General features: G+C 41.3%; 1 protein-coding gene across 1 annotated transcript in view; it reads right to left on the reverse strand.

Annotated features, from left to right (window-relative positions):
• Positions 1-15,631, reverse strand: part of dnah2 (dynein, axonemal, heavy chain 2) — a gene marked incomplete at both ends in the record, with an annotated part of 56,579 nt that overhangs the window by 8,806 nt on the left and 32,142 nt on the right. The window contains 30 exons of the mRNA XM_079224510.1: positions 96-244; positions 373-523; positions 1,204-1,270; positions 1,470-1,618; positions 1,742-1,864; positions 2,095-2,259; positions 2,418-2,534; positions 2,837-3,006; positions 3,848-3,989; positions 4,302-4,418; positions 4,630-4,840; positions 5,121-5,260; positions 5,464-5,596; positions 6,429-6,568; positions 7,484-7,644; positions 7,852-8,019; positions 8,240-8,389; positions 8,506-8,636; positions 8,871-8,956; positions 9,218-9,406; positions 10,096-10,200; positions 10,414-10,638; positions 11,099-11,294; positions 11,451-11,542; positions 12,527-12,679; positions 12,878-13,036; positions 13,174-13,311; positions 13,664-13,800; positions 14,588-14,705; positions 15,171-15,389. Coding sequence (XP_079080636.1) covers positions 96-244; positions 373-523; positions 1,204-1,270; positions 1,470-1,618; positions 1,742-1,864; positions 2,095-2,259; positions 2,418-2,534; positions 2,837-3,006; positions 3,848-3,989; positions 4,302-4,418; positions 4,630-4,840; positions 5,121-5,260; positions 5,464-5,596; positions 6,429-6,568; positions 7,484-7,644; positions 7,852-8,019; positions 8,240-8,389; positions 8,506-8,636; positions 8,871-8,956; positions 9,218-9,406; positions 10,096-10,200; positions 10,414-10,638; positions 11,099-11,294; positions 11,451-11,542; positions 12,527-12,679; positions 12,878-13,036; positions 13,174-13,311; positions 13,664-13,800; positions 14,588-14,705; positions 15,171-15,389 — 4,401 coding nt within the window. The remainder of the gene's footprint in view (positions 1-95; positions 245-372; positions 524-1,203; positions 1,271-1,469; positions 1,619-1,741; positions 1,865-2,094; positions 2,260-2,417; positions 2,535-2,836; positions 3,007-3,847; positions 3,990-4,301; positions 4,419-4,629; positions 4,841-5,120; positions 5,261-5,463; positions 5,597-6,428; positions 6,569-7,483; positions 7,645-7,851; positions 8,020-8,239; positions 8,390-8,505; positions 8,637-8,870; positions 8,957-9,217; positions 9,407-10,095; positions 10,201-10,413; positions 10,639-11,098; positions 11,295-11,450; positions 11,543-12,526; positions 12,680-12,877; positions 13,037-13,173; positions 13,312-13,663; positions 13,801-14,587; positions 14,706-15,170; positions 15,390-15,631) is intronic.

The raw sequence follows: 15,631 nt of genomic DNA on the forward strand, positions 1-15,631 counted from the left end.
TATGTGTACACAACTGAGGATACGCATACATATAGAGAATCATACAATAGTGACCTGAAGCCCAAACAGACACACACACACACACACACTCAGACCTGCTCCATGACGGCAAAGTTGACTATGATGGTCTTTGTAGAAATCTCTGGTGTGTAGTTGGGGTTAGACAGCTTGGTGGTGATGTAGAAACGAAACTCTGGATTGTACTCCACCTCCTTATCACCCAGCTTCAACAGCAGCCTGCCGCCTGAGAAAGCAAAGAATTACACCCATACAAACATTGGATTCAGGCACATTCACAAGCATATTTAACTGAAAACTTACTAAAGAAAACGTTCACAATTGGATGTGTGTATGTGTGTGTTTGAGTCTGACCTATCCGTGTCATGGACTTGTTAAGAATTGGGTCGAGAGAAGGGTCCAAATCCTCCAGGACATTCTGCAGCAAAACAGGATTCCCGAACTGAAGGGCATTCTCCAGCACCCGCAGGTAGTCTGGCATTTGAAAGTCTATTACTTTCAAACCCTTCACATGTGGACACACATGTGCGCAGGAGAACAGAAAGAGACACAGAAGAGGAATAAAACATGGGGTTCCAGTTATGTTGTGCAAAGTATTGGGAGGTACAGCACAGTCTTCACAGGTTCAGCATATACTCATGGGCTATCAAGAATCCGCTATTCCGGAAATCTGGTCTGTTGAAATATATTTTTAATTTTAGAAGAGAATTTTAGAAGCGATTTTAGAAGAGACTTTTATGAACAAAAATGTTGATGGTTCTCTTCTTGTTGCAGTCTACTATTTCATAAAGTACAAAAGTGATGAGTGTGATATGTATCTCCTGAAATGCAGGGCACAGTGGCACAATTGCATACAGTTGTTTTAAGGTGGAATAAGCAGTTTGAGAGTACAGGTCAAGTAACACGTGTGGTAAATAATCATGAGAAGAAAAGAAAGCATTTATGCGTAACTCATTTATCGCATGTGTGGAATGTTGTACACAGTTTCTCAGAGTGTGTAACGTAGTGATCTACAACATTTGCATTGGTAGCCGTAAATAATTTGTCAAATTTGAGGGCATCTCTGGACATCTTCCTATGCACATTCATACACTCAATTATCCATGATTGTTCATGAAATGTAAGAGTTAAGACACAATAACAAAGAATATGAATCAGAATAACATTGGCTGAGTCAAGACTTACTCTCTTCATCTCCATATTCTTGACCCATTTCATAGATTGGCCTTGAGGGTCCACCATCAGTGGCCATCTTGAAAGAAGGGAAAGAAATAAAATAAGCCAACTTGTATTTCGCAGTATGAAACACACGTTTTGTACATTGAACACAACAAAATCCAAATCCAACAAAAAAATCATCCAAAAGCATTTTAATTGTGTATGCTTACTGGACAACAGCTAATCTTAGTTAATAAAACCTTTAATAACAGATTGTGTCTCCATGCACTGACCGGTTTCCGCGGGTGACGATAACTCCATTCTCAGTCGAGTATGCGTCAGAGGGCAGGCCCTGAATGTTCCAGTCCCTCACGACTGTCGGCTTGGATAGAAAGACTGCAAAACTGAACCCTGGCGTGCATGGGATCGCTAAGTGCCGTACCTGAGGAAAGGGCAAACAGAGTACAGTAGTAACTGTCGAGGGAGTTCAAGTCTATGTCAAGTTTTTCACTTAACTCCACATGAGGATATATGTTCAGATGAGGAGTGTGTCTGTGGGCCTCACCTCCTTTATCCAGATGGCAAGCAGCTCGTCTCTATAGTTGGAAAGGAAGGGTCCCATGTAGGACAGGAAAGACGCTGCTAGCAAACAGTCTCCCACCAGGTATCCCATGTTTTCCTCAAGACCCTATAGCACACACATAGGTCGGAGTGAGTACTGTATGGTACTGTGTGATCTGTTTGTTTCTACACTGCCCCAAACAACCCTGAAGAAAGAAAAGATGGATTTCCAGACCTGAGTAGGATAAGTGTTATTATTTGTGTGTGTGTGTGTGTGTGTGTGTGTGTGTGTGTGTGTGTGTGTGTGTGTGTGTGTGTGTGTGTGTGTGTGTGTGTGTGTGTGTGTGTGTGGCCTACAGCAACTCTCTCCTCCCAGCGAACCCTTTCTCCAGCCAGTCCAGTCATCAGTTTGTCAGCTAGGTCCAGTTTCATCTCCATCTCATCGGATTTCTTCCTCAAATTCGTCTTCATGATCCTCTTCTCACCAAGCTGCTTTTCCAGCTCGGCTTTCTTCTCCCCCACCTGCTCACAGACGAGCACAGCAATTATATGAATTCATCATAATTGGCCCTATCATTTGTACATTGGACTCACTATAATGCTACTGTTGCACTCATATGTATTTAGCTAAATGTTTAAATGCCTATCAGGCTGTTTGCTAGATGCACTGGGCTCCATACCTCTCGCAGTTTGTCCAGGGCAGCAGCCAGTGAAGCCTGTTTCTCTGCTAAACAGGACATGGCAGCATTCAGTTGAGCCCGCTTGGGCTCCACCACCCTGAAGGAAATCCCATAAACCTGGAGAAACAATGCACACATCCATGGATTTAGTTTTGCCACCTATTTTCTTTTTTATGTATTAATTTCACAAAAAGCTTGAATTGTTTTGTGATAGAACATTTTCAATGCTTACTATAGCAAATGTTTTTGGCTGCTATACGCAGTAATGCACTTAATGGGTACAGCTCATTGTTGAACTGCAAGTTTGTACAATATGCCACAATTAGTGCCATTGTCTGCATGCATTCAGTAACTAACTATTCAAACAATAATGATTATTAATTACAAGCTAGTATGTGTACTAGCAGACACTCTATTACCTCCATTGCTCTGACCCACATGCAGAGGGACTTGGCAGCCAGTGATACTTTGCCGATGATCTCTGCCTGGAAGTCTACCTGTCTGCAGTACTGGCCGATCTTCTTCAACACCCGGTCCGTTATATTGTCCCTGTCAAAGTTAACTAACGTTTTGATGAAATTGGAATCACCTGCCAGAAACAAAGTCACATAGGTCAGAAAACCATTACATTTTCGTACATGTGTCTCACAGTTTAATTAGTTTTCCTTCACCCATTTTGTTGTTATCTTTCATCATGACAACTTTTTCACCAAGAAGAGGGAAATGCAATGCAGTTTCTAAAGGTTGATTATCGTCTCTTGTGTTCCAGTGAAAATTGCAATGTAAATCAAATTTACAAAAATAGTCTTTTGGAAGTTGAATCTACCAAAAAATAGAATTAGAGTTTGCCTCCATCAATCATGTTGCAGTTAACATTCATGTCTGTCCAAAATGTCATCACTTTATCCTATATACACTTGTTTTGTGAGGTCACAGTGACCTTTAATCACCATATTCCAGTTAAACCCTGATACAAGTGGACGTTTGAAGAATTTGAAGAAATTCCTTCCAGTCATTCCTTCGATATTACATTCAAGAGAAAGTACCGGACGGATGGACAACATGAAAACATAATGCCTCTGGTCACGGCGGTTGCCTGTTGGAGGCATGAAACTATATGCAGAACGCTATTAAAATCCTTTGGAATATAATTGCTTTGTGATAGTCTGTTTGATAAATTGTATCTGAGACATGTTAATAAAGGTTGAGTGTGTTAAATCTGCCCTTAGCTCCTAACTTTCTGTGTTCTGTGTTCTTCTATTTGGGTTTTCTGTTTCAGTTTTTCCCAGTGAGCTGGAGACGATTGCACCGTATAAACTGACAGCTCAACAGCAAACTTAATTTTAATCAGTTGGTAGAGTTGCAAAATCCAGGATATCTCTCTCTCTCTCTTTCTCTCTCTTTCTCTCCTTTCTCTCTCTCTCTCTCACCTAGCTGTCTCTTGGCCTCTGCCCAGGTAGGCTCTTTGCCCAGAAGGGTCATGACAGCCTGCATCACTGTCTCCACCAGCGTTGGGGGACAACCATACGACTTTATCTCCGTCATGTCCTTCTTATTCAGAGACTCCAGAGCCTAGGTGGAAAAGGAGTAAGGACAAGTGAATGTGCAGGTATAAGAAGGCAGGGTGCACTGCTCGCTGAGTAATGTGTAATTGTAATTTAGACAGCCAGAAAGCCCACTCTCAAATGACAAGGTGCTTACGTTAGTGCTGAAGAGCAGAGCAGTCAAATATACTGAAAGGTCGAGGATTATTACTCATCAAATATCAAGGAAATAATTCAACCAGACACATTTATGAACAACATAACAACAAAGTGAGCACCTACAGTAAAGACACAGAGAGGGACTGGCAGGATTACAAAAGATAACAGGAAAGAGCTCTACCTTCATTGCCTCATTCAGTGCAGGCAGGGCCTCATCCAGATCTCTCTGTGCATTTTCAGCCATGGCTTTACATTGTATCTCTTCTGCCTCGATTTTCACACTGTTAGCACTCACCACCTCAACACAAACATACATCAATGTGTCACTGACTATTATACGCATGTATTACTATTTGCCAACAACCACAGAGCTTCCCAAACATAAACTCCTAATGGAAGCTTGTGTGTGTGTGTGTGTGTGTGTGTGTGAATCCCATAAATGCCTTAATCAATATTATTACTGAAATCTATTTAATGACTGTGTACGCATGAAATGTTGTGGTGCTTACAGTCTTCTGCTTGTTGGCCTCTTCCCTCTGCTTTACAATGACGGCCAGGTACTGGTCACACTGTATTTGGAACTCTGCCACTTGCTTCGTGGCCTCCTCAAGCTCTACAGACATGGCCTCCACCTTCACCCGTGTGTCATTGAGCTTGAACAGGCCATTCCGCAGCTTGCTCACCTGCTCCCCCAGTTCACTGCGTTTCTCTGCCAACAACCTAGATGTATGGGGAGACACACACACACGCATGCACAAACACATAATTGACATGGGGATTGTTTATAATTAGTCGCTCTATTTTGATGCCTGACCCGAGAGACCCACACCTAATGCATGCATACTCTATAAGCACTGACATTTAGAGCTTACAATGGGACCAGTTCAATGTTAACAATCCGTATGACCCTCAAGACACACATGAAGCATTTAAAGGTGGTGTGAAGAGTGGAGAAAAGAGAAGTAAGAATAAGTAAAGGAGAACGTTTAAAGGTGCCTACTTTCTGTATCCAGACACCAGCTCTAGGTAGTTGGTGGGTGTCACATAATTATGTCTCCTCAGCTCCAACTTCATCCTTTGGGAGACCTGTGCAACCGACTGGTGTGTGGTCATAAAGACACTGGCTACCTTTGTCTGGATCTACAACATCATAATTAGTTTTATTGGCCAAGTAGGAAAATCCATACCAAGGAATTCAGATAATATACAATATACATGAAGCTGAACGAGAGAGCAGATACACATGTAAGAACACATCACAATGTCAAATCGGAATCAGTTTAACAGTGTGAAATCAAGTGCTCACACATAAAAATGTGTATTTATGTGTGTGTGTGCCTCACCCTTTCCAAAGAGCCCAGCTCCAGTCCATCCAGGTACCTCTCAGCTACCTCCAGCAGAGCTTCTTTGGGCCACTCACAGAACCAGTCAATGGTGGTGCAGTTGACAAGCGCTGGGTAATGGAGGATACGGTTCCTGTTGGCAAACAGCAATTTATAAATTGTATTCCGATATCATTTGTTGATATAATGATCTCCATTACAACCTTGTGGAGACGGAGTCTGTATACTGGTGCAGGTACATTTGGCGGTTGGTAAAGTAAAAACTAATCAAGGCAATAATTAAGCCATTATGCACCCTGAATATGCTTCAAAGTCATTCAAACTAATGCTGTATTTTGCTGTAACTTATCATTATGAAGTAAATGTTGATTGTACAAAATAATGGCCATAGAATAATGACACTATCAGCATTTAGATTGGTTTGCCTATAAGTCTCCCTTTCAGTTCTGTCTCCCATTGGATAATCTCTCCAGAAAATGAAGGCTTTACGAGTTTTACGTCACAAGTGCATCAACCACTAGAGGATAGTGCTTTTGATAGCTAGAGCCCTGTTGACGAAAGAGGCAAAGAAGGCGAAGAGGGGGAGTGATAAAAACAGAGGTATAATCCTAATGTGTGGTATGGACAGTAATAGCAGCTTGTGGTCAGAAGGGCCAGGACAAGTTGTCCCCAGTGTACCTTTGTGGAACAGCTGAGGGCTCATGCAGGAAACAGTTTGAACCATTTATTCATTTACAAGTGCTTTGGATGTGTCAGCTTGCACGGATGTTGTCAGGATAAGAATGCATGTACAGCTGCAAGTGAGAAGGTACTGAAGTGCTGGGACTCTTCATGAAATGTGATTAATACTGTGTTCATTTCCATAAACATGTGTGTCGACAGCAGAGAGAGGTGAAAAAAGAGGATGGAGGAACATATTGAGAAACCAGGTGTATTATAGGGCAAGCAACACGATCAGAATCTACCTGAAGGACTCTCCCACTGGGCTCATACAGAGCACTATGTGCAGGTTGTTCCTGACTCGCTCTATCAGGTAGCTGAACAGGGAGTCCGGAGTCTCCGTTACATTGTTGTTCCTGGCAGACTCTGACAGAGCATTGCACACCTAGGTAGATGACAACAATTACAAGTTACGAGAATTGGAAGTGGGATTAAAAAGGTTAAAAATGTGAATGATATATAGATGCCACGATATGTGATTGTTGATTGTCTCGTCTAATGTCTAATGTTATGCACCTTTCGGCAAGAAAAATTCCTCGTTTGTGTAAACATACCTAGCGAATAACTGGTTCTGATTCTGATTCTGTGTCACGGATTCCCCATCATATTAAGTGTTTTCATCCTGTCTGTCAGTTCTAACCACTCTCCTGTCATTCCAGATCCTGCCACTCACACCTGATTACCCCTCATCACCGTCACCTGGCCCTCACGCCCATCTCACCTGCAGCCCGTTCCCTCATTAGCTCACTATTTAGGTCCCCTCACTTGCATGTGTCCTCTGCCAGATTGTCTTGTCCATTGTGCCAAACGCTCCAGCATATCGTTGTACTTTTTGCCTACCTGTTCTGACCCTGTTTTTGCCTGTCTTGCCGACCTTGGATTTTGCCTGCCCCTTATCGGATTTGTTGGCCTGTTTGTTTGATCTCCTGGTTTTGACCCCTGCCTGAATACACGACTGAAGAACTTTGTCTGCCACCTGCCTCTGAGTTGTCCTTGTGAACTCTATTACCCACTGTGCCTCACATTCTGATTAATACATATAGGAGGCTGTATGTTACTTAAGGACTGTTACTCGGCTACTACAGTCAGGTCAGCTTTGCATGACACACATTTTTGTATCTTAAGTTAACCATGTTTTATAGCAAGGATAATTTGTCAAATGTAAAATTAAAACTCAGCAGAGATCATTTTCTTCACTATCTTCTGTACAAATTGCAATGTAATCTGAATACAAACATATAAATGAAAAGTATATAGATGGAAAGACAGGAGGCCAAAAAGACTTGACGACAATACAGACCTCAATAAACTCGTCCTGCTTGTAGAGGTTAGGCACCTCGCCAGAGCTCAGGATATTATTGATGTCCTCTAGGAAGGAGTCGTCTACAATCTGGGTGTCATTGAACAAGAAGACTGTGGGCTTGTTGTCCACACCAGTTAACCGGTACAGCTTCTTGATGTCTGAAAGAAAGGACAGAAAAGAACTCTGATATATATTGTAGCTGACTAAAGATGGGATGAGAGAACAAGACTGTTTTCAAGAATATATGTGAGTACATTGTTTATATCATCTTTATTTTTTTAAATTTAATTTCCAAGCAATGGGCTATATAGTCATGCTTTCCCTGTCTCAAACATTTAGGAATGTACTAGTGTGTTTGATTCCACCTTCTCTGAATTCCTGTTTCCGGTACTGCTTGGTGACTTCCACCTGGAATACCGTGTATTCACAGATGAAGGCAGCCATCTTAGACATGCTCTGTCTTCCAGAGGCCCCAACACCGACCAGCAGCATGTTGCCCCTGAGCTGACTGATCACACGTACTACACGGGTTACTGTGGAGGGAAAACAAAAATATTACCACTACATGTACAATATTATTCTACCTGGCTTGTGTGTGGCGTGTACAAATGACAAAGGTTGTCGACTCATATCAGGTTATGTTGCCTGAACATTACCACTCTGATTTGACCAAAAAACAAATTATTCCAGTACCCATGCACTGTGTGTCCATCTGAATATGTTTATGTGTGTTTGTTTTGTTCTCAGACGCACTGTGATTGATGGCATCTCGGAAGAGCACCAAGCTCATGGGCACTACGCCGGGTGTCAGGTTGTAGTCCTCCAGCTGGGTCTCCATGAACTTCTTGAGACCCTTCATGTCCAGCAGGTCCTCATACACACCAGACTCACTCAGGAAATCACCTGACACACACACAGAAAAAAACACATGTTAACACATTCATATTCATGGTGTAATCAATAGGTTAACAGTTTCATAATGCTTAAAACACCAATCCATTGTGGAGATACAAATGTACCAAATATTGGGGGTTGTTTGTTGGGGCAGATGTTGTGGTAAGTGAGGTCAAAGAGTGAGCCTAGTTTCTCCCCCAGCAAAGCCACAAAGGCTTTCATGTCACTGCCATCTACCAGCCTGTCTGAAACGACCCTGAAATCAACAACAAAACACAGAGAACACATATTATCCAATACATACCCAACAAAAGGATCTGTGTGTTTTGGCCAATGTAAAATAAAGTAGAAAGCCATCCTCAGATAGATATGTCCTCCGCCTCAGCTGAGGGACAATGCCACTAATGACTGTCATAATGAAGCTTGAATGATAGTAAGTATGCTATATGACTGTGTCGAAGATTTGGTGAATTTTTTTTTTACTCGTTACCTGAAGCACTCATGGATCCACAGTCTAGCGATGTTGTTTTTGGTATCATGGAAATCTGGATGAGCTCTTAGCAGGCCTTGAAACACCTAGAATGAGTGGAACATGGAAAACAAATCAGTCATTGTGACATAAGTCACATTGCTAAACAGGTGAGTTATATAAGCTCTCGGTAACTTTCAAGAAAATATATTACCACCCATTCACACACTGATGGCAGGGGCCACCATGTAAGGAGCCACCTGCCCCATCAGGACTCAAACTAATCATTCATGCCCAATCATACACAGCAGGCGGAAGCAATTTGGAGTTAAGTGTCACATCGACCATCTCTATGAATCAATGCTTACCTTGGAGATATCCCTGAGGTTAAAGAGGTAGTGAGTCTTGGCTGGAGTGGGAAGAAAACGAGCTGTCACGGCATCATACAGTTCTAAGGTGGCCTGAGTCAAAACTTCTCCGATGGGCTTCACCTCCTCATTAAAGGCCTCCAGCTTTTGGTTGATCATAGTACTGTAGATCTGCCTGATCTGAGACTCCTGCATGCAGAGAAGACAGGTCTGTTCAAGTTTGGTACATCTTGTCAATGATACAGCTGTGTCAAAATGATTCATAGATTTCAAAGTGGTATTGGCTGAGGGAAGGAGAACAGAATAGGAATATTATAAGAAGTGTGATGATTCCATTTCATGTTGTCCAATTCACACATTCAAGTGTCAAAGAAAGTGTGTACAGGTGCAATATGGCTCCAGTCATTTTCAAAATCAAATGTATTTTGCCCTCTTATGGAAAAACAAGTTAAGGGAGGAACAACAAATATAGTGAAAATAAGATGGACTGGGAAAGAGTGAAAGGAGAACAACAACAACAAAGATTAGAGACATACATCAAATTGAAAAAGACTGTAAAGAGACTAGAGGTGAGGGAGTGAGCGATGAGTGGAGAGAGCAAGGAAAGGAAAACAACCACCATAATCAGGGTAATGAAAGATGATAAAAAAAATGTGGTGTATTATTACCAGGATCAACCTTGAAGAAAAAAATCTTTCTTCGTTAAGTGATAAAAGTCAAAACTACACAATCAAGAAATCCTGGGAATTATTATTTAATTGTTTATCAAATATATTTAAAAAGCCTTTTAATTCAAATTAAATTAGTTACTACAGTGTCCTCAGTGGTAAAGGAGAGGGGACGAGAAAGAGGTCAGCTAAATAGTCAGCGGGACTTACATGAGGGAAAGTCATATTGATGAGATTGAATCGACTCTGTAAGCGGCCAGATATGTGAGTCCTCCCTCCACCAGGGGGCCCCATGGACGCCAACAAGAACATGTCCTAATAAAGCAGACAAAGCAGAGTTTTATGGCCTCAGTAATACACCTGTGAAATAAACATTAGCCATGTAAAGGTCTTGATCCATTTTCTGAGAGAATGGAAAGAGGTGATTATGGGGCGGCACAAAGAAGGCAGAACAAATGATAAGATATTAATTCCACAATCATCTGAAAACTGACCTCACTCCCACTCCGTTCAAAAGGCCTTTCTCACCTTCACAAACTTTAAGGTTTGGTTCTGCCGGTCATACCAGAAGCCATAGTCGATCCAGAGACGCAGCAGTTCCAGCGGTGGCTGGGAGCCAAAGAGGTCATTGGCCGGCATGTTGAGGTCATCCAGGAAACACAGCAGGCGTTTCCCACCTGCTGGCACAAACACCCCCTTGGTTCTCTTCTCTATGCGGCTTTCCACAATGGCCTGGATGTTATTAGTGGTGGTCTGGACAGACACAGAGAGACAAAGATACAGAAAAGATCAAATGGTGTGTTTCATTGGGTACCTTAAATCATAACAATTTGACAATAACATGCAGCAATGAGAGCAATACTGAGAAAATACATCAGTGTAAAAAAATGTGTTTGTGTGGGAATGTGCATACAGTTATGGATGTGATTTCAGCTGATCAACCAAATTAGACAGTGCTGCGGCTTGATAGCTTGAAATGGCACCATCTGAGGAAAATCTGAGTGTGTGATGGCAAGAGAGCATAAATAAGGAACACTTATCCCAAAATGAGTGAGTGAGGGTGGCTTGTCCACAGTCACATGTGCATATGTATTTGTGGCATCTATAGATTAAACCCAATGACAGCATGTGTGTTGCAGCCCAGTGGACATTGAGGACATTCAGATCATAAATCGTGGTAGTCATCTTTTGCTTTAATGAGGCCTGAACCAACCTGTGAAGACATGTTGACAGTGAGGGCAGCCCAATTGTTATCTAAGCCCTGCAGGACGCTCTGGGCCACCGAGGTTTTACCAGTTCCCACAGGCCCAGTGAGCAGCACTGGGTACTGACCCAACACCAGAGCCGTAACCAGGAAGTTGTAGCGAACTGTATCCACTGTAGGAACAATGATCTTATAAAATGGAGCGCTGCAGGAGGGAAACAGATGTATTGTTGATGTTAGTGGGATGTTATACCATATAGTGTTAATTCAAAAATAAAAAATAACTGTATTGGCAGTGTGTAAAGGATAAAAACATCCAACAGCTGATGTCAGATATACAAGAACACATTACTATACTTACTTGGCATTGTAACGCCAGCCCTTTGGCACTTTATCTTCAAAAGAAGCCCAGGTTTTGTTCTTGGTGTCCACATAGTACTCATAAACCGTGTTCTGTAAGAGTTTACATTAAAAGATCAGAGAATAATGGTGCCTGCTCAGATAGATTGTTTTCAGTTTGCTGATGGAAAGTGGGAGTGGACACAGTATTATCTCTTATTAGTAATATGCATGTGGTGCATTTAAGATGCTTACATTAATCGAACCAAAGCGTGCAATTTTAAAACCATCTACACATCATATTGATAAACTGTTAATGATTAGTGTGATGATTGTAGAAAACCAGGTTATTGCAGAAGGTCAAAGACAACTAATGTTTGGACGTCAGAATGTTTTTAACAGTTAACAAATCGGCTCTCACAATAGAAATCCTGTTCATTCAGACAAATCGACCGATATTTGGCAGGGAATATGACAGCAGAAAAATGCTTCTGAGACAAAACAAGACAGCTCGGCTGATGGTAATCAAAAGAAAATGAGACAAAGTAGAGCCTCAATAGCTTGAAGCCTCATTCATAACTTTGACAGTCAAATTACTATCAATCGTTGACAGAAACATTAACTTCCATGATCTCTTCCCCTCACTCTCTTTTAACACACAGACACAGACACACGCACAGACACACGCACACACAAACAGCAACGGACTAAATGATGGCTGTATCCTGAAAACTTCTTCTTTCTGAAAAGGTGGGCACCACTGGGTTATTGTGTTTTTCTTGGGGAAAATTTAAGGCACAACATGGGAATCACTCTCAAAACTGTCGTGGTATCTAGCTGTGTTTGCAGTATCAACTGTTGTAGTTGAATTTCTGTGGTCGTGGATTCACAGAATAAAAACGTCTTTCACATGTCTCTCTGTATCACGATAGCACCCGAGCCGGCCAAAGCCACTAAAACATAATTAGCTCTGGTAGCTCTACTTTTTTTATCTTCAGCCATAGCAGTTCCAACCTGCAGTACTCTTAACACTGCAGAGTGCTGTTTGACTGACTTTGTATGTCATAGGAGTGTAAACAAATGTGCTCTAAAGAAGACCTTAATGGGGAAGGTGCCTTCCATCTCCCGGATGAAGTTGTCCATCCTCTTGCGCCCGTCCTCGTCAACAGAGGCACAGATAGACCAGATAAGGCTGAAGATGAACCAGAGTTCCACCATCGTACCCAAGTTGTCTGTGTCCGAAGTATTCACCTGGAGAAAGGGAGAACATTTGATATTGTCTGGCTTACAGTTTCGTGGATTTACTTTCTAATGCTTTGATAATGTGTTGCTTAATTTCAGTCACAAGTCAGTTAAAATACATCAATATTTAAGCAGTGCTTAAAAATTGTTGTCATTGAGAGGGATTACAATGTGCAGTGGAGGTTACAGATATTCTATCTGTCTTACCCCATTGCTGGGTGTGGCCAGGGTGTCGTAGAGGCGGCAGAGAGAGGTTACTCCATTTAGTTCAGTGATGGGAATCTGCTCTTTACAGTTGCTCCTCTTAAAGTTCAGTGTGCTCGCAATGTATTTCTCAAACAAACGCTTTAAATGAATCACTTCAGTCTGGGGAGAAATGGAGCGATCAATAGATGAAGATGGAACCAAACTGGTTCCAGACAACAAGGGAATGAAACAGGGTTTTCTTATGTTCCTCTAAAAAAAAGACTGACTATTTGTTATTATGAGTGAATGGATTGTACCTTTGGTCGCTTGTCCAGCCAGGACTGAACGAAAGGCTTCCATCCCAGATCAGTGTAATCATTGTAGACCATCCCACAGCGAGACACTGTAGCTGGAGAGGCCATTGCCAGGTTTTCCACTTCAAACAACAAAGACACCTATGACAAAAACAATAGGAATAGTTTTTCTGTTGTGATAGTTTTTACTGTACATGGTGTACTATGATACAGTAATAGATGGTAATTAATTGGATTGTTTTGTTATTAGTTTCTTTTCTTATTAGCTTCTTTTTAAATCTAGGACCATAAACAAGAATAGATTTATGCTCCAAAAATGTGACTTTTGTTTCCACAAAGTACATCAACAAAGACACATTTACATACAAAACAAACAATTGTACAAAATACATACATTAGTGTGTTAATGTGATTTATTACACCAGAATAATGCATGCTTTTCCTGTTATGAAAAGTCCAAAAATGCCCACACGGTTTCTGGTGCTGTTCTCACCTGTTCAGGCATAGAGATTCTCTCTCCATTGATGAGCGTGAGCACCTTGTTGTCATCCATAACAGAGTTCATACTCTCTATCCACAGTGTGTCAGCAGGCCCGTCGAACACAATCCACTTCTCATCTGGTTTCTCATCTAAAGAATGGAGAGCATGCAATGTGATATAAAAAGTGAAGAGACATATAAATATAGTGGTAGAATAATGTTCACTCTGTGACATATATTTTTCTCACAATTTTAAGACAGTAGGATTAACATGTCTATGTAATGATTACCAGTTTACCTTTTGATTTCAGCAATTTGATTAAAAAATACTTTAAATCTTTTGTTTTTTGTTTTAGAAAATCAGTGTCTATACAAAAAGAGTACAAGAGTGTGTGTTGCATGGCAAAGTAAAAACATTTGGAACGACAGTGCTGTGTGCTAGATGACACCCCCCTGGCAAAGAAAGGAAAGCGTAACCTGTAATCAAATTTTTCTGTCTGGACGTTTTGTTTGTTCAGAATTCCAAAAGATGGTTTTTGATTGCAAAAAGTGGGTCTAGTGCCCATATCTGTTTGCAATCAGTAACTCTTAGGTAAGGTTGATAAAAAGGACATTAACGCCAACATAAAGCTTCCCTGTGCTCAATGATGATGAGTCTGCGGATGTGAAACAAAGAAAAAAAAAAGTGCTGTCTGAAGCAACTGCTTCCAAAGTGAAAGGTGGTCATCTCCGGCTTGTAGTAACATTTCAAATGGCAAAGATGCTTCTTTCACACTGCATGTTTCATTGTTTACTAATACTACGTAAAAGGCTAATTGGATTTTTTTCCCTGCCTGAATACTCAATTAGACATGGGACGGGATATGTCCAGAGGAAGAATAATACATCCCTAGAGTGTGTTCACTTATTCACAGCAGTGTGTGTTTAGTGTCAGCACCTGCACAGGCTGATCTCATGAGGGAAGACAGCACTCCGTCAGACCACTCATTGGTGGACAGGTTATTTTCTCCATACAGCTCTCCCAGACTCAATGACTTGGGGTTCAGAGGATAATCCTGTTGTACCACAGGGTCCAAGGCATGGAGGAGAACATGATTGCATTAATAGATGCATTATAAGGACAGATCACAATTACTGTCGTCTTTTTGTCAGATACAAAGCTTAAAGTGATGAGAACACATTAAAACAGTAGCTTTCTGTGGAGCACATGCATTTTTTTGTTAATTGTGTAATCGTTTTTAGCCCCTGATCTGATTAGAGCAAGGAGTTTACAAACGCATAAATAGATTTTAGTAAGTAAAAAATAAGAATACAAATTTATAAATAAGAAGGAAGAAAACGGGATGAGAAGTAATAAGTAAGGACAGAGACAGTAGTAAGAAGAAAACATGACTGGGATTCTGACTGTTTTACTAGAAGAAATAAACTAGTACTCTTTTTTGTGACGCAAGAACATTCTTTTTGTTTAAAGCAACAGTATGAGCTAATATATTTCAGCATTATTTTTCTTCCACACCCACCTGGACCAGGTAGAAGCCAGGCTCTCCCTTGCGGTGCAGGGAACTGAGGACAATCTGCAGAGTCCTCCAGGTAACACTCTTAGCACTGCCTGTCTTGCCCACCAGCATGGTGGAGTGTCGAGAACTTTTGGTCTCATAAAGCTGGATGACTTTGGTAATGGTAAATGGAGTCACCTGCAAACCGCTCTGACAAAGTGCCACCTCTATAGCCACCTTCAACTGCAACAAAATGACAGAAAAGTTCAGTGATGATGGAAATTGTCAAGACACAGACACCTGTGATATATTTGACCATGATGTACTCGGGTCAAGTTGAATTAAGTTGGTCTATTTTGGGTTATAGATGTGGCTGCGCTCAAACAGCAGTTTAACTGCACTGTCAGGCTACACAAGATAAGAAAATAATGGTGCAATAAATTTAGAATCATCCACACATAAACACATGGGTAAAATAACCTTTA

This window comes from Taurulus bubalis (assembly GCF_910589615.1).
Source record: "Taurulus bubalis genome assembly, chromosome: 10".
In the NCBI taxonomy this organism is placed as follows: domain Eukaryota; kingdom Metazoa; phylum Chordata; class Actinopteri; order Perciformes; family Cottidae; genus Taurulus; species Taurulus bubalis.